We start from the raw sequence: 18,250 nt of genomic DNA, 5'->3' as shown, positions 1-18,250 counted from the left end.
GCTGAAATTTTGCATCTTTTTTAAAATGGTACAATGAGATGATGTCTTTATAAATAGCAAATCTGAGTTCACTTTTACATATTGCCTTTCTGATTGCTGAAGGATGACTTGGTCGTAACAATAATCTGTTTTTAAAATTGGCCTGCTTCCGACCAGATTCATTCTGTGATATATGCCAGTATTTGTTGCCAGGAGTGATTTTTGATATGCTGAAGCTTGGATTTTGCCATCGTTGAATGAATTTGGTGCAAGAAACACATCGATTAGGAAGTATTCACCTAAGCATTAAAAATTGCTAACAAGATTAGGAAAGTAATTGCAGGCAAAAAGACTGTAGAGACAAGAGCTTGCTAAAACACAAACTGTTTGCTCTTGTGACTTGTATTTAGTTCAATTTGGTTATATAGATAAGCTTGTTTGAATAATTAATCCTACTATAGAAAATTCCTAAAGTTGTAAGGCTCCTGTTGCTAAATGCCTGTAATTGTTTTCTTACAAAAACCACACCTTCTTATGAATTACTGCTGGAACAGTATGGCATGGCTAGAGAACAAAAAACAAGAGCAGGTACTTGTAACCTGCTAGTTCAGTGGTTCCCAGCCTTTCCGATCCCGTGGAACAGATCTCTTGCACGTGGGTTTAGGTCTGGTGAGCCTCGGGTTCTGAAACTTGGCAGTGAGGGAGCAGTAGCAGCATTAATTGCCACCATTCCCCTGCCCCAGATCTATGGACCTGTGGGCTGGGTGTGTTCTTGTTGCACCCAAAAAAAAAAAAAAAAAAAAAAAAAAAAAAAAAAAAAAAAAAAAAAAAAAAAAAAAAAAAAAAAAAAAAAAAAAAAAAAAAAAAAAAAAAAAAAAAAAAAAAAAAAAAAAAAAAAAAAAAAAAAAAAAAAAAAAAAAAAAAAAAAAAAAAAAAAAAAAAAAAAAAAAAAAAAAAAAAAAAAAAAAAAAAAAAAAAAAAAAAAAAAAAAAAAAAAAAAAAAAAAAAGGCAACAGCATACTGGGTTTTATTAACGAGTGTCACTTGCAAGTCGAGGGAAGTGATTGTTCCTGTGTTCAGCACTAATATGGCCTCACATGGAGTTCTGTGTCTATTTTTGGGCTCCACGCTTCAAGAAGGACAGATTGGAGAGAGTGCAGTGCACAAAAAAATGGCTAGGAGCCTTGGAAGCAAGACTATGAGGAAAGGTTGGAACTGCAACAGAGGAAATGTAGGCTGGAGATTTTTAGGGACTTTCTGACTGAGGGTGGCCAGGCATTGGGACACGCTGCCTAGAAAAGCTGTGGAGTCTCTATCCTTGGACATTTGTAAGAGCAGGTTGGACAGACACTTGGCTGGGGTGATTTAGTCATGGATGACCTGCCTGGAGCAGGGAGCTGGGCTAGATGACCTTAGGAGGTCCTTTCCAGCCCTACCTTTGTATAATTCTATGCTACTGCTCTGTGGGCTGTAGGTTGAGCACCACTGCTCTAGTTTCATGAACTGCATAAATGTTTTTAACTCCTCTTCATTTGTTTTAACTTGTCTGAGCAGGGTTCTACTTAGTTTTTGATGCTGTATTTCGAATTTCCTTTCCAGAATTGTCTTTGCCGATTTCTTCATTATGAATCTCATTCTCTGGGTGAAGGGATCATCGGCTGCTATCCCCTTTGGCACGCTGGTTGCTATCCTGGCCATGTGGTTTGGAATTTCTGTCCCGCTAACCTTTGTCGGTGCATATTTTGGATTCAAAGAGAAGGTAGGTTTTGAGTGAAATCCATATTGTTCTGCTCCTTGAGATAATAGCTCTCTATTCTACAGTTAAACATTTATAGTATATTGAAGCTGTTGGCATAAAAAACTTGGAATTTGGCTATATTGTATAAGGCTGTTGATTCTGAAAGGAATTGTCAACTTCTGATTTGAGAGTTGTTTTTCATGAATATTTTGAAACCAATTGCACATTTTCCTGCAGCCTTTTTTTCCTGGCTTAAAAAACAATTTTCTGACAATCTTCACTGTAGCTCTGCTTGCACAGTTTCTTTGCTGAAGTCATTCAATTTAATATAGTATAAAATCAGTGATTCTGCTTTTAAAAACTACATAACATAAAGAGCTCCCCCTTCCTACATTTTCATTGTGCCAAGTCAGCAGTGAGGTAAAATAGCTAGAATTTCCTATTTTCTACAGTTGCCTTGTAATTTTAATAGCTGTGGCTTGGCTCAGTGTTTTCATCCATCATCTGTATTACAAGATTAGTGGGAAAGACCCATTCTTTGTTAATATGAGATGCATAGGAACGCTTATGAGAAAATGTTTAAATGACACTCAGTTAAGAAATAACGTGAGGGGAGTAATCAATAATATAGTAATAAGGTATTTTTCCTTTTTTCTGTGTTAATTTCTCTCAAAGCCTATTGAACACCCAGTTCGCACAAACCAGATTCCACGGCAAATCCCGGAGCAGTCCTTTTTCACAAAGCCGCTGCCTGGGATCATCATGGGGGGCATCTTGCCATTTGGTTGCATCTTTATTCAACTTTTTTTCATTCTAAACAGCATTTGGTGAGTGTTTTATTTTTGTTTTAGACCGCCTGGACTGTCAACTCAAACTTGGGGACAGACAAAAAAAGATGTGTACAGTGAGCACGCAGATGACTCAAAATCAGGGTTTCGGAAAACTGATAAACACCTAGGACCTATGATCTTTCTGTCACTTTTTCTCCAGAGGCACAGCATGTTATATAAGGGCATTTAAAAACACTCTTCTTGCCTCTTCTAACAGAATATTTTTTATGGCAAAACTCTTATGTATAGCTGCCTTTAGTTTGGAGTTAGGAGACCAAAGCAGCAGCAGTAAAGCATGACGTGTCCTAGACAGTCTTAATGCTTAAGCTTTTCCTGCTATAGATGCAGCTGTGGGATGGCTCCCCGACATGGCTGCAGCACCCTGGTGGCCTTGCCTGGTTAGCAAATCCTGCTGTTTTAACTCTTTTCAAATCCACTCAAGACTTTGGATTTCACAGGTTTCTGCATTTTGTTACAAACATGTTTAACACCCACAGTTTGGTCAGATATGCACATGCAAGCCTAGAATGGTGTCTGAGGCAAGGGCTTTCTGAGACCTGAAGAAGGGTGCTTTGTGCCTGAAAGCTTGTCCAGCAATATCTCCCAGCTATACAGTTGGGCTAGTAAAAGAGATCACAAAAATAGCCTCTTGCCTCATACATTTCCTGGTCTGTCGTGGCAATAACAACACTCTGGCAATGTCGTGGCAATAACAACTCTGTGCAGCAAAGAAACCCTAGCTCAGTGCTAATCATGCATCATGTTGTTGCTCTCGTTAGGATGCCCAGCAAGCATGTATATGGTTTATTTAGATATGCTTTCATATTTTGACATTTTGTCCATTTAGAAGAATGTTCTATGGGACTGAAATCTCAAGCTTTTAAATATATATAGAGTAGAATACTGTAGTGGATATTTATTCACTTTTTACCACTAGTCCTTTACAGGTGGTGGGTGGGTGGGTGAGTGTGTGGGTGTGTCTGTGACTGAAGTGTAAAAGGTCACTAAATTTGCTTTGGTGCTTTTCTACCTCATCTCATGAAGACAAAGTTACCTTTTTTACATTTTGGAGGGTTGTGTGAATTTCTGAGTTCACGAATGGCTGTTGGGTTGAAGTAAGATTATCGGGGGGATATTTAGAGTAGAGCAACTGGGTGAAGATGTTGTGGGGGTGGGGTGATATGAGACAGCTGGAAGACTAATTTCAGTTTTATAAAGAAGACAGATGCCAAGCTGCAGAGCAGCACAGGAGATGGAAGAATGAACCAGTGAAGCATAAGGGCTCATTTTGCTTTGAAGTTTAATAGCATTTTCTCAGTGATAACTAGAAAGTTTACATGCATTTGGGGTTTTTTTTTTTTGTGTTTTAGGTCCCATCAAATGTACTACATGTTTGGTTTCCTGTTCTTAGTATTTATAATTCTTCTGATTACGTGTTCTGAGGCTACGGTCTTGCTGTGCTATTTCCATCTATGCGCAGAGGTAAATGACTGTATACAACTTTTATACTGCAATTGTCAGCATCAGTACATTATTAGCTGGCAGATGTTAATGAGGTTTAAAAGGGGCTGGGTGTTTAATCAAGGCCGTCTTTATAAATTGCTGGCATTGTAGGGTACATCTCCACAACGCACAGTAGCCTATTTTACTGTGTCATGTAAAAAGCCATGATGTTACGCTAATGCGCAGTATAATAGCATACTGCGCATTAAGCGTCACTAAAAAAGCAGGCAAAATGTGCCACTACACATTAGCATGGCTTAATGAGCATTAATTTAGTACCTGACATTGGAGGTACTAAATTTTAATGTGCATTAATGCATGTGTAGATGCTCCCATAAATTTTTTTTGGCTATACAATATCAATTTTTATATACTTCTGGCCTGGTTATGGCATTGGTTTATGTTCTATGAAAAATGCATATTAAATGTTAAAAAGGCAATTTTCAGGTTGTCTCTGGATCTGCAGCTACCTGTGCAAGCTCTCATTTTAATTCCTGGAACAGTGTTGTAACAACAGAAACCACCCATAGGAATGGTCATCACAGCTAGATTAGTGGAGGTGGGGGGTGTCTTTTCTTTGTCATGAACAACTTGGGTTAAGGCAGCTGTAGAGCATAATACTTCTCTGCTCAACTTCCAGGGGCATTGTGCTAGCATCTGGCCTGTGTGTGTGTTTAGTAATTCTCTCCTTACTGCAAGGAATATTTCAGTACTTTTCTGGGAATTTCCCATAAATTTCTCTTTAACCACAGAAATTTTTTAGATCTAATTTCATTAACATTTAAAAAAAAATCCTTTTCAGCTGCATGTATTTAAAATTTCAGGAAAAGAATGAATGTTCCTTTTTGACTGTTCCTTGTTGAGATTGCAGAGATAATCACTCTGGGCCAATTTATGCTGTAGTTTCAGTACCAAATGTGGTAAACTTTGTGGCATCTGACATGCACACAAGTATCCCCACTTTCATGCATACCCATTAAAGGCTGCAGATGTTTGAAGCTTTTTTTGCTGTCTCAGTCCTTAGCCACACAGTACCTTCATTTCTGCACAGCAAAACCAAGCACTTTCACTGTAGAGGTAGCTGCATTTTTGCTGTATTCTTATGTCATGTGCATATCAACTTGAAAAGTGCTTGAGGGTGAGATTTGGCTGATATAATTGTAATACTAACACTTCAGTGAGTTAATGTTTCCATAAGTGTTAAGTACAAGCTCAGCTTTCTAGTAAAAAGGCTCAAACATGAAACGCACAAAACCCAACCCCCTACCCCCAATAAACCCTAAACTAAAAAAAAAAAGGAACTATTTTGAGTCTCCAGTACATTTATTTAAGATTCTTTCTTTTCCTTAAAAAAAACAAACAAAAAAACCCCATTCACTTGCTAGGTCATCTTTTAAAATGTTAAATGTTTAGCTTATGAACTCAACATTGTATTGGGGGGGTGGGGGGTTAAATTAAACATTTTAGCATTCTGTTTTGAGAGAGAATCAATAACTGTAAAAAGCAATTTAAATAAAGCAGGGCTCTGGGTAAAGTTTTGGTTTAGATAACTGCCTTGAATTTAAATTCAGCCTTCATATAGTTGCAAATAACGAATTGCTTTGAAATAATATGTAGCAGTAGTTCTTGTTCTTGGAATTTTTTTTCCCCTAAACTGGTTTATCATTTCTTTCAGGATTATCATTGGTGGTGGAGATCATTCTTAACAAGCAGCTTTACTGCAGTTTATCTTTTTATCTATGCAATTCATTACTTCTTCTCTAAACTCCAGATAACAGGAAATGCTAGCACCATTTTATACTTTGGGTATACTATGATCATGGTCCTGATTTTTTTCCTTTTCACAGGTAAGTGAAACATTGTTAGCAAAATTCAGTGAAATAGTTTCGGACCTTTTGGGTTGCTGTTTACTGAGCATTATAGCTGAATCAAATTGTGAAATGCTTGTTGGCTTTCTCCAAAGCATTGCTCATAGTTTGTACCTTCATTAAGTTTACATTTTCTCGTCCCCACATCTCCCAAGTATATTGGTTACATCACAAAATAGATGCATTTTTTTTTTCTGATATAAAGATCTTCCAATTTAATTTTCAATGATTCTTTTCTAACTTGTGAAATTCCCTTGTTTTTTTGCATGGTAGTGGAGCAGTTGCTTAAACGTGTTTACATTTTTCAAAATGCCCTTGGCAAAATGTTGTTCTGTTGGAAATGTAAATCAAAGGGGACAAAAGGAGGCTTAAATGAGAAGTCTTCCTCTATTGAAAAGATCATGGGGTTTCGGGAATTAAAAATGCAGAGTGCCTTTTGCAAGTTATTTAACCTGTGGATGTGTGTTCATCCATAAAATGGGACTAATGCTTATAAATTTGTGCCTTACAATCGTAAGTATTTGTTTAAAAAAAAAAAAAAGTTTAAGGATATGAAGCACTCCAAGTGCTTTGTATAATTATTAAACATAAATGTTTTTAAGCTAAAGACTTGATGTGCAATATACAGGGACAGGAGATGGTATTTTAAATATGCTTAATGTGTACATGGTGTCCAGATGTTCCTATGCTAGTGCACTTGTATTAAGAGTGACTAGTTGGAACTCAGTACCCATTAGAGTTGAATTATTTGTAAAAAGCAAATCCAGGGCTGGACAACTAAGACAAAGCAAAGTGAGCTTTAGAATTTGCTGAATGAAATGCCCATTATACTGAAAAGTTTTTGGAAGTGTTGGACGTCTCTATAATTTTAAACCTATTGAAACGAGCCAAATGGGATTCCCAGGATAGGTGTTAACATAGATGGTGGAAGGATGCCTTCAGTATTTTGCTGCTGCATAGGTGCAGGCAAGACTTCACTGTAGAGCCCAGGAGAAAGTACTTTTCTCTGTGGTTCTCAATATATAGTATGCTTGAAGCATGGTATGTGAAAGAAGTGGTTTGTACAACAAAAACTCTCTAACTTGTTCTAAACAAGGACACAGTCAACACACTAGCCTTTCTTTCCCCTTTCCCTGATCCCATGCAGAAGCTAGAATTTGGGAAGACGTTGTTCTTGTTCATTGAAAAGCCATTAGTACCGCAGAGAGGTGGCCAGAATCCTCATTTGCTTGGGTGCCTGCTAGAATCTGCTAGCTGGCTGTTTTTATGTCTGGTTTTCTGCCTTACTTCAGCAAAAGATCTAAATCTCCCCCCTCAATCAAATTGATGTGAACTTTTTAAAATAGCTTATAGAATGAAGGAAGTACCTCAGGCTGGGATGCTACTTAAAAGGGTGATTTCCACTGCTCTTGGAGAGAATCAGCCTTTTATGCTAAATTTGTATTGGCTGTCATCATTGGGTTTGCGATTAGAACTTGAGTAAAGTAACTTTGTCCCTGAGGAAACTGAAAGAAAAGTGGGGGAAAAAAAATGATTGGGCAGTTGGTGAAAAAAATGGGAAAATTTATTCTTATTGGGGAAAATAAGATGGTAATGGGAGCTGACAAGAAACTGGGTATTAACTGGGTAAGATACCGTTGCTAAATGCAGCCAAACTTCAAAACCTGTTCTGTGAAATCACTAGTGCAGACTGGGTATCCACTAACTGATTGCTCTAATGTTCCTGAGCCCCTGGCTCTTTGTCATGTCATCCCTCAAATTATACCATCTGGAAAATGAACCTGTTTGTCGACATGCTTTGTGCTTTGTAAATGGCCAGGGTTGCCTGCCCTATGATCTTTTATTAACTTAGTGCTGCTTTTACAAAGTTCATCTGTGACTCATGCAGTAGCAGCACTAGAGATGGGTTGAAAGGGGCACCAGAGGCCAATCACACCCTATTACTGGAGCAGAGGGAGTTCCAGGATCGTGAAGGGCTCTGTGAGTGCTGATCAGCTGACTGCTGCTTCTGGCCGTGGGAATGCACAGGAGCCCTACAAGACTCAGCAGGCTGGGAGCCAATCTGTTAGCCTTGTGTTCAATTTTAAAGTGCAATGGGGACCAGCCACAAAGTTATTGCATGGTTTTTTGTAATAACTGTGTGGCTTATTCCCTGTCTTAGCATGAACGTGTGGCTGGGTTACAACTTAAGACATGATCAAGAGTGGCGGTGAGAGGACTTCACCGTGCTGTGCCTTGCTCTTTCCACTGTCTTTCACCTCCTGACCCCTGGTCTGTACCATGGAGGGAGGGTCTGGGGGGGGCATCCCCTGCTGCTGCTGCTGGCCCCAGGAGCATGGAAGGGGTGGACTGCAAAGTGCAGCTTGGTCTGTGCATCTGCTGCTTGCAGCAGTGTGGTGTTAGGAGAATGGGGTGGGGTGGGGGTGGCCCAGGGGCTGCCTGTGGGTGGGGAAGGGTAGGAGAAGGTGGTGGTGACAGCAATCCCCAGAGGAGCAGCCACAGGCACCACTGGAATACTAGGGGCAGGTGCTGGGTGCTGCACAGGGAAGGAGAACATTTACCCCCTCGTACAGGGGTCTTGCACCACACTTCTGTCTTCTCTTTCTGCCTTTGTTTCTGAGACAAGTGAACACTGTGTACATTATATTTAAAGTAATGGCATTTAGCTGGCACATATTTTGCTATAGTGCTAGTTCCCGTCTCATTAGTTGGACTTTGCCAAAGTTTTTCTGCTCCAGAAAAAGGCTGTCAATTGAATATTAGGCAGTCTTGAGTCTTGTAAAAATGGTAGGCAAGGAAGGATTTTATTTCTTCTGATTTGATGTTATTAGAAAGCAAGCACAGAACCTGGCACATGTCCAAAGACATTAGTCCAGCATGCCAGGTTATTAGTCCAGCTCCAGATGTCCTCTCCAATTTACTGGAAAAAAAAATAAATCTATAGTTAAAAATGCTTTAATTACTTTTTAACTGAAGAAATATGTTAATCTGTGTCTGGGTTGTAGCATAGGTTAGTTGCTACACTGCCAATTTCAATTTCACTGACTACTAGATGTAAATTGGTGGAATTAAAAATATCCCTTTCATACATAAAGTGGTAATTGAAATTGTCGAGGCAGCTGCTGAAATGGTATTAAAAGCTTCAGATGTGCTGATCCTGGAGTCCTTGATGTGAAGGCTGGTGAGGCCCAAAAAAGCACAATAATAAAGTGTACTTCTGTTGTCTTCACATTAATTGTAATAGTAGAACTCTGTTAAGAGGGGTTCTGCTGCACTGTGCCAGTTAACGAAGGAAATCGCTATGCAGTTGTGAACTTCTGAAATGACCGGTTTCCAAATTCACTGTTTTCTAAAGCAATTTCACAGGATCCTAGGACATAGCTGCAAGGGACATTGAGAACTTATCCCATCTCCCTGCCCCGAGACAGGCTCAGCCACCTACACGAATTTCTTGTGCTTTTCTATGAACTAGCCATGCAGGGTATAATCAAACTCCTTAATAAACTAAAATGCTGTTTTCAGTTTTATCTTGAGAATCTGTGCTTGGCTGAATAGTAAACTATTGCACCTAGATGATTCAAGCAAAATTGAGTTCAGTTTTGTGCCTGAAGCTTTCCTTAATAGCACCAGCTTTGGCCCAATTCTTCCCATGCTTTCGAATGTGGGAAGAATTGGGACACATTCTCATTGAATCGATGAGACTTTAATGAGGAGCTTTACTTGTGCCTGAATGTTTGCAGGAATGAACCTTGATTCGTTCTGTTAAGTTGGCAAAATAAATGTTTTGTTTTCCTGTGTTCTTAAATGTTTCTTTCTCAGTTGCTGATGTCTAATATAAATAGCATCATTAGCAGCTTATACTTGGCAATGGGTGGTATTGTGGACACCACAAAAGAGATCGTAATGCATAAATAAGTCTCGAATGCCTTTGTGAAATAATGGCTGCCTACAATCACACCGGTGAAATCTCACAATTATTGTATAAATTTGGAGCGAGTATTTTATTTTAATATACAGATTGCAAGAAATATGTGTTTAAAAAGGTGTAAGTATAGTTGAATTGGGGATAGTTGTATGATTATACACATTTTATGCTTGGAGACCAGAAAAAAAAAATTGTTGAATTTAGTCAAAGCATGTTGCTTTACAGTGACCTCTATTTTTGAACATCATTTTCACTTGTGAGTTAATGCCATTTTCAAAATTGAGTTTTGATCTTCTGAGTAGATTGTGTTTAGAATCTGAGATTCTGGAGCACCCACCACTGTGCAGTGATTGAAACCAGTATGATACAAAGAGCTTTTAAGGTACATAAGATGTATCAGCCAAGTGCAGAGCGCTTTTCTGTTTGCTTTCTTCCAGTCTGTTCGTGTTTTGAATTCTTTTTTCTTCATTAAACAATAAAGCTGGAAGAGCTGAGTAGAACAGGAGAGTCTCCTTAAAGTATTTCGGTATTCCTCTGTGCAGTAATTCTGTTTTTAATTCTGGATTTAAAAGAGCTTACCAGTAGCTTCGCTTCAGTCCGTTAAATGTTGGTTTGTGGTCGTCTTTCTGTGTATAAGACCATCTCTTGGCAACAGTTTATACATCACCGCTTAGTGTATCTGACAACATAAGATTGGGGAACAAAATATCAAGACACGGTTAAAATGTCCATCTGGTTGTAATAAAACAAATGATGTGTTGGTCATTTTTCTTCTGGGTGTAGAAAAGTTATGGTAGACATTCAGTAACATCTTCCCTACCGGCTTCATGAATTTGAAATAGCTACCCCAAAACCAGGCTTTATATCTACATCCCTATAGAGAATGAAAGAAGATATGTAATCGGCTACAGTGAATGGATACTTCCATTTCTATGGATGAGCGGTAAGAGCTTTTTTTAGGAAAGGGAGGATCATGTGCTACCAAAGGAAGCCAATGCATGTTCTTCTAAAGCCTAGTTATGTTTCTGCAGGTGTGCAGCTACTCACAGGGACAGGGCTTGGTTCTTTTTAGGTTAACAGTTGATTTTTTGGAACGAATTGGGCCACCTAGAAGCCCTGGAGGCAGAGGGAGGGGGAAGGTATGATCCGTGTCAGGGTTGGTATCTCTGCCTCCCATTGTAAAATTAAAGGTATGTATCAAGGTTTATAACCCTATAGAAAAAATAGATATGGAAGAGACAGCGGGACACTAGCAGAAAATTATTCCAAAAATATTATCCTCCAATTTTAGATTAGTATTTCCTGAAAGTTGATTGAGTACCATCTCTAGTGATTCTTAGAACTTGCTGACAGTAAAAACTATTTGCGGGTTGTTCATTTCTTCTACCCGATTAAAGTCTCATTGCTCTCTGATAGCTAATGAGCCAGCGATGAACTGGCAGAGCCCTTAAAGACATTCAGAAAATTCTGGTCTACTTTTGACCATGTTTTTTGAAAAGCTGGTGTTTGTTTTCTTTCCTAGCCAGGTCCTTGAATTGTAACGAAATGAGACTACTTTTGAACAAGTAGCCTTGCTCTTTTGGCTTTTTATAAACATTGGCATATTCTTCAAATTGGGCATTGTGTAGAAAATTTTCTATAATTGATGCTAGGCTCGCACAGGACTCTAATTGATGGTCCTCTCTGCAGGAAAGGGCATCCTCTATAACAAGCTTGGTTCAGATAACCATTGGAGTGATAGTAAATAAAGCAACAGAGGAGGGCAAGCGAGGCAGGATCAGAATTGAAACTGCTGCCATGCAGGCATGTATTTCAGGCCAGGGTCAAATGAAAACCAGCACCTGAAAAGGCCAGTGCTGGCTCCTGAGGGGCTCCAGAAATTAGGCAGTGAGGAACAGTGGGAATGTTAATTGCTACGGCTTTGGATGCCCTGTGGCAATTAAAGGTGTCATCGCTCCCCCGTTGCTAAATATTCAGACCTCTAGGATACTCCATGGACTGGATGACATGGCCCCAGCACGCCAGATGCAGCACTTGGACTGGCTACATCCCACTCATGGGCCCCCGTACCGGAAAGGTTGAGCAGTGCTGCTCTAGGGAGTTCTAAATCCTTGAGAAATTTGGGGTGGGGTGTTGAGAGAAAATTGCAATGCACGTAAAAACACTGACAGACCTCTGGCTACAGAACGGGGCCAGGATAGTGGCGGACTGCCAGTGCAGGAAATAATTTAGATTTTGCCTGGCATAAAGAACCCATAACTTTCCTGTTGAAGAACGGTATCTGGATGTCCCAAAGGGCAGGGTGACTAGTAGGTGCTGGACATCCACCTTTCAACTGCTTCGATCAGTAACAGAATTGGCAAGATCTCCCCCAGAGTTGTCTGACTTGGAGCAGAGTTTTTGGGACAGATGATGCAAGTGATTTGAAAAATCCGGTTTGCAGATTAAACACTTGTTTGAGAGGTGCAGGATAGGCGATTTTGTGTTTTAAATGAGGGGCTTTGAGGAAAGTGGCATGTACAGGAGAGCCAGTGTGGCGAAGGGAAGGGGCTGTGCGTAGACTGTCTCCCTGTGTTAAATTCAGACATGCTTGCACTTGCATGGTCTTGCTCTGAGAACTGTGCATTGTGAATCTCATCTTCCTGGCTAAAATACTACTATTTTTTCCTTTAAATAATAAATCAGCCAGCTTTCCTGTACTAGAAATTCAAGAAACTGCATCTGTTAAACATTCAGGAGAAACATAGCACATCACAGGTTTTTAAGAGACAAGAGAAGGCTCAAAGCGCGTTACGTTATAAAAATAACTAGAAGGCAGATGCTGAGCCGCACTGTAAAAGGAACAAACAACTGAGCACGAGGCTAGGCGAGTAGCAGTGGTGATGGAGAAGTATTGGACACAGTAGGAAGGAGTGAGAGAATTGGCTATAAGCTGTAAAAGACTTAGTGATGTCGAGTCCACGAAGGAATTAAATTCCTTTGGCTGGTGTATGATCTTCTATCAATTGCGATAAATTTGCCATCTCCTACTGTTTCTGCGGATGATAGCTGCAAACTCGGAGGAAAAGGGTAATCTGCGGCACATAATAGTAGGCTGTCAGAAACGCCCTTAACCAGAAAGATGTGGCATGCAAGAACTAGCGTGCAGACAATAAGCAGCTTCCAAGGAAGGGTTTGTCGCTTATCACTTGTGTAATTGTGGTCAGCGAATGTATGCAAGGCAGATGTTTAATCTGGAGCCTGGCACTCCCTTCCACTGTCTGCATCTTCTGGTGGTGAAAACGAACAAAAGGATGACAGAGTTGGTACTGACCGTGCCCTGTAGAAACATAAGGAAAATGAGAGAAGTAGAAAGCTTCTAATGGAGTGGAATGGACCAGGAGGGTTGTCGTGTTGATGGGGCTCTTACAGTAACACACTCAGCATGGTTTTGATGCGCTTAGCCCTAACTTGTCTTAGTTGTCTGACTTCCACATAAATCAGCGTGAAGCCTGCGGCTAAATACTGGTGAATTTGGGGCATATGCTGACGTCCTCTTCGTCATCGCTTGCTGCGCTGTTACAGAACATGCAGCCTCTTTGCAGACTGCTGTGTTCTGCTCATCCTTTCATGCCTGCTATCTTTACTGCTCTCAAGCCTGTTTGAGAAGCGAGTAGAAGCACAGAGGTTTTAAACCAGCCAGCCTTTCTTCCACAGCTGCTACCCAATGCCTAGCTGTTACCTGTTTCTGCTTGGAAGATGGAGAGACCTGCTTCATGCAGACACCAGTATTGTATTCCAAACCCACTTGCTTTCTTCCAGTGGCCCAAGCATTGGATAAATGGGAGGGGGGTTTGGGGCACACTGAATGCGACTCTTTCACCCCCCTCTTCCGCCCCCCGCTAACTTACAAGGAGCCTCATGCTGTTTCTAGTTGTCTCAAAACCAACAGCCAGTTTCTTCTCTTGTCTCCTGCTTCTTTCTCTCTACCTTCCTGCCATGCACTGTGGTCACTCCTGCCTCAGGACCTTCACTTCCAGGTTAATCTGAGTGGAGGGGAAGAACAACTGAGATGGGATCCATGTGACTGGCATTTCACTGAGGCATACAACCCTTGCATAGAGTGTGCGCATGCGCGTGTATATGTGCAGCAGGGTTAACTCTGCATAGTTGGACTGTCATTTCTACTACCCCATTGTCCCACTCTAAAAATACAGTGTTTGTATTGTGTAGTGCCTAAAAGCCCTATCCGAGATCCACTGTAGTACCTGAGGGTAGTGTTTCTCAACCCATGTGTTGCAACCCAAAAGAACATATATGAAAGGGTCGTGAACAAACTTTAAAAATGGATCAACAATCTTTTAAAAAAGTGGATTCTCCTTTAAAGGAGAAATGCATGGGAAACCGTGGGTTTGCCCTTGCAGGCTGGCAGAGGTCCAGCCTGCAAGGAGCTGCCCCACACACCCACCTCCCACCCCACAAATTGGGCAGCTGGGGCCTGAGGGCAGGGGGCAGCAGGTCAGAAGTGAGGGGCACTGGGTTGGGACTGGCCATTGCTGTTTACAAATGGGTCCTGGAACAAAAAAGGCTGAGAACCACTACCGGAGGGGTCACAGGTGCTGTAAGACAGTTCCTCTCCGGAGAACATAGCCTAAATAGTAAGATGGAGTGAGAGGGTGAGAGTCGGAGGTGAATTCAGTCAGTAGCAGAGCCAGGAAAAGCTTAGCCTTGCAGTAGCATGTGACTTAACAAGCAGTGAGTAATTGCAGATAGATATGGTTTGTGTGGGTAAAATGTTAGGGCATTAACTAACCATTAGTTCAGAGCACTCGTGTACGTGACTGCTAATTATGGAATGGTGTAATTGTCCCATTCATTTGTTTATCTGTACATCATAGAAGTCCTAAAAATCTTTATTGACTTTGAAGCTGCTGATTTAGCAGCCCGGGATGAATGCACATTGTTAAATTTTAAAGAGCGCACTTCTATAGATGGAGATAGAGAACTGGATTATAATAGGATCTGCTGCCCTGCTGGGAACTGCTTGTTATTAGATTTGCTCCGAGAGCATGTTGAAAGATATAAACTAACCATTTTAACTCTCTTCTTATTCCAGGGACTATTGGATTTTTTGCCTGCTTCTGGTTTGTTAGTAAGATTTACAGTGTTGTGAAAGTGGACTGAAGAATTTCAAAGTGTCTTTTGAACATATCTCCCTTGCTGTTTGATATTTTTTTACCATGTATTGAGAAAGCATACTGTGTAATTATTTTAAGATGTAAAAGCTGAGCAGCCGTCTGTATAGCATAAGATACAGGTTTTTATGGGAGGAAACAGCAGCAGTGGAAAACACACCAGTCAGATTCTTCTTGAAAATGTTCATTCTAATCGCTTTTGAAAAAATACTGTATCCAGATTTGATTTAAAACAAATAAAGGAATGACACCATGAAACCACTTCCTTCTTAAAAATAGTGCATTTATACAGTTTTGCAGCTGAGATTTCTGGTGACTGTTACTTTTTTTTTTTCCCCTCCTCCCTCCCCCCTTGGTTACCAGTTGTACCATTGAAGCATAGGACTGTCAATCAAATCTTATGTAAAATGTGAAATTTTTTAACTTAAACTCTGTACATAGTATTCAGCACCTTTCTGACAGCTAGTTGAGCATCTTACAAATGTACATGCATTTAGTGTAATGTAGACTTTATTAAAAATATCAGCGCTGGTTTTTGTTCAAATAAAGTTGCACAAATCCAGCTGATCTCATATGTGTTCTTGTCAAATGGGTCCCTGATGTTTTATGTGCAGGTCTTATTTAATGAGAAGCCAGAAAAAAATGTTTCCCTTGACATGATTAAACGGTGCAACTTGCTTTCACGTGATGTTACCGGGACCAACGGTTTAACCAGAGTTAAAATGGGATGGGGTCCTCAATAACTGCATGCTGTCTAGGGTGGCTGACTAATTTTCCCTTCCAGTTTTATCATTGCATCTCAGACCTGGGGACCAGAACCAATCTCCAACCCCTGTGGAGCAGATTATCCCACAAATGTTTCTGTGAGATTATTACACCTTCCTTTGAAACTACTAGTCCTAACTGTTGGCGCTGGATTTATGACTCGGATACCTTGTTCTGGGTGGACCCAAACCCTCAGGCTGACCACAAACTCTCTATTCGATAATGGGCAAATTTTATTGCTACATAGTGATAGAATATAAGAATAAAGAAGGAAGGCAAACAAAATACCCTTCCCCCCTCCCCCCAATTCTGTATCTGTCAGTCGTAAGGCTTGTCACAGAGGGAAGGTACATGTGGCCAGTACGTGAATGTCACCTTATGGTTTTTTCCTCATTTCTTCAGTCTGATGTCAGCAGCCTGGAGATTGAGGCCCAGCCCCTCCCCCCCCAGTGGTGTGGGTGAGATGGGCTGGTGGTGTGCCCCTTCTGTCCATGGTGGCCTTGGGATTCCCCCCCTTGAGGACCCTTTACATCTCTGAAATCCCGCCTTTTGTATTCTTTCTCCTCTGATAACTCTTCATTGCTGGGTACCATTGATTGGCTTCTCTGGTTACTGTACTGTCCACGTTCTCTTCTGTCAGCATATTCCTTTGTTCCAATAAACCTGTCACATGCATATATCTTAATCTGGTCATTTACCTGTGTCTTAATTTGGGCATGCCCTGGACTTCAAAGAAATCCCAGGGGCTCTGCAGCTGTTCACTGACCTAGCCCATGCAGCAAGCCTATTTCATGTTATGGATTTTCAGGGAACACTGCAAATTTCCCAGCCTGTTTGTCCCTGGGCCTTAGACACAGTGTCTGCCTTGAAGGCTGAGACTGTGAAACCTGGGCACAAACGGGCTTTTAAAAACTGTTTAACCCTTGCCATTCCCCTGGACCATTGTTCTAATGCAATATCTACTTTACTTACGAGCTCATTCCTAAAAACAAACCTCTAAATATCCTTCACTAACCATCACAAATCACAGTCAGTGACAGGTGACTGGGTAAAATGGTCCTTGGAGTGAAGCTCCTTTCTCTTTGTGCCACTTTTTATTTCATTTACTTTCATCCTGATCCCTTGTTACTTATCAGCCACTAGGAGTGGAATGGGGTGAAGAAGAAAAAGACCTGGAGGTAAGTCAGGTTGTTGGCATATTGGTGGCCTTGTAGCCCCAAATACTTCCCTTTGTGACTTCCAGCATGATAGCGAATGATGATGGTGGAGCAACTTCTGTAGGACTCTGAGGCCTCTCAGGTGGACTCTAAACAGTTTGCCAAGAAACAAACCCAGCGAAGGCCCAGTCCCTTTGATCCACAAGATTTCATGGATGAGTGAACAATAGAAACACCACGTTGCCTTTCTCCCCTTGTACAATGGGGTAGAATGGGGGTTGATGTTGGAAACATCCGCCAAAATTTCTGGGCTCAGTTCAGTTCTAGAGTTATGATATTTTAATGTTTTGTTACATTCTGCTTATAAACTTAAATAGCATGTTTTTTCCTGAGGAATTCCCTGCATCTCCAATGCGATTTTAAAACTAAGAGTATTTCTTCAACTTATTTCCTTAACACACCATAGAAGCTGGAAAACCTGCCCCTTGGGTAAACAGCGCCTAGCTACGCAAGTAAATCTGATGGTCAGGGTCATGGCTTAGGTAGTAGATTAGTACGGGAAGCCCATCTCCCAGACAGATGAGCTGTGGAGCATACTGGTTTGGGCAGATCTGTAGGCTGATAGCAGACATCCAGAGGCCTCCCATTTGGGACCATGGTGGCATTCTTTGCTCTCGCACCGTCGTCATGTGTCCATAGAAAGCTGGGTGGGGCTCTCAACATCGGACGGCTGCTTTGGCCCCCAGTTTTGCTTTGTCCAAAATGACACTGGAGTTTCTCTTAATTGGAAACCTGTAGGATATGGTCATGGGCGAGCAGCGTTTGTTGCACAAATGCTAGCAGGGAACCCAATGCTTTTTACAAGGTTTCTGTCCTGATGACCCAGCTTCAGTATCCTTTAAAAAAAAAGCCAAGTTCTTTGAACCACCATATCCAGAAAGACTTGTAAAAATACACAAGAATGACCCTGGTTTTCAGTGTGCTTTTGGGTGCTCTGGCTTGTAATTTGGGACATCGTGCATTCTTCAATTCATTTTTCCACCCCGAATGCATTATGTGCCTGGAGCCTGCCTTGACCTGGGTCCAGCATCAGATCCAAAAACACTTATTTGGGCTGCTGAATATGTTCCTCATGCTCTCGCTGATGCTGTTCTATAAATGGCACTTTCTGTTATAAACTTTGCAGTTCAAGAGAGTTTAACTGGGTGGTAAAAATTCCCTAATTTACTTTTAAAAGAATTGGCTGGCATTGCTCCTGCATCGTACACGTTTGAAAAGAAATGCAAATATTACACATTGTCCTGGAATTTG

General features: G+C 40.9%; 1 protein-coding gene across 1 annotated transcript in view; it reads left to right on the top strand.

Annotated features, from left to right (window-relative positions):
• The window catches only part of LOC102381261 (transmembrane 9 superfamily member 2-like), a gene marked incomplete at its 5' end in the record, with an annotated part of 39,160 nt that extends 23,581 nt beyond the window's left edge, over nt 1-15,579 (top strand). Inside the window, 5 exons of the mRNA XM_006035663.3 lie at nt 1,579-1,738; nt 2,393-2,544; nt 3,918-4,029; nt 5,726-5,897; nt 14,939-15,579. Coding sequence (XP_006035725.1) covers nt 1,579-1,738; nt 2,393-2,544; nt 3,918-4,029; nt 5,726-5,897; nt 14,939-15,006 — 664 coding nt within the window. The remainder of the gene's footprint in view (nt 1-1,578; nt 1,739-2,392; nt 2,545-3,917; nt 4,030-5,725; nt 5,898-14,938) is intronic.
• Between the last annotated feature and the right edge of the window lie 2,671 nt (nt 15,580-18,250).

This window comes from Alligator sinensis, unplaced genomic scaffold, assembly GCF_000455745.1.
Source record: "Alligator sinensis unplaced genomic scaffold, ASM45574v1 scaffold1584_2, whole genome shotgun sequence".
Taxonomy (NCBI): Eukaryota; Metazoa; Chordata; order Crocodylia; family Alligatoridae; genus Alligator; species Alligator sinensis.
This window is presented reverse-complemented; position numbering and strand designations above follow the sequence as displayed.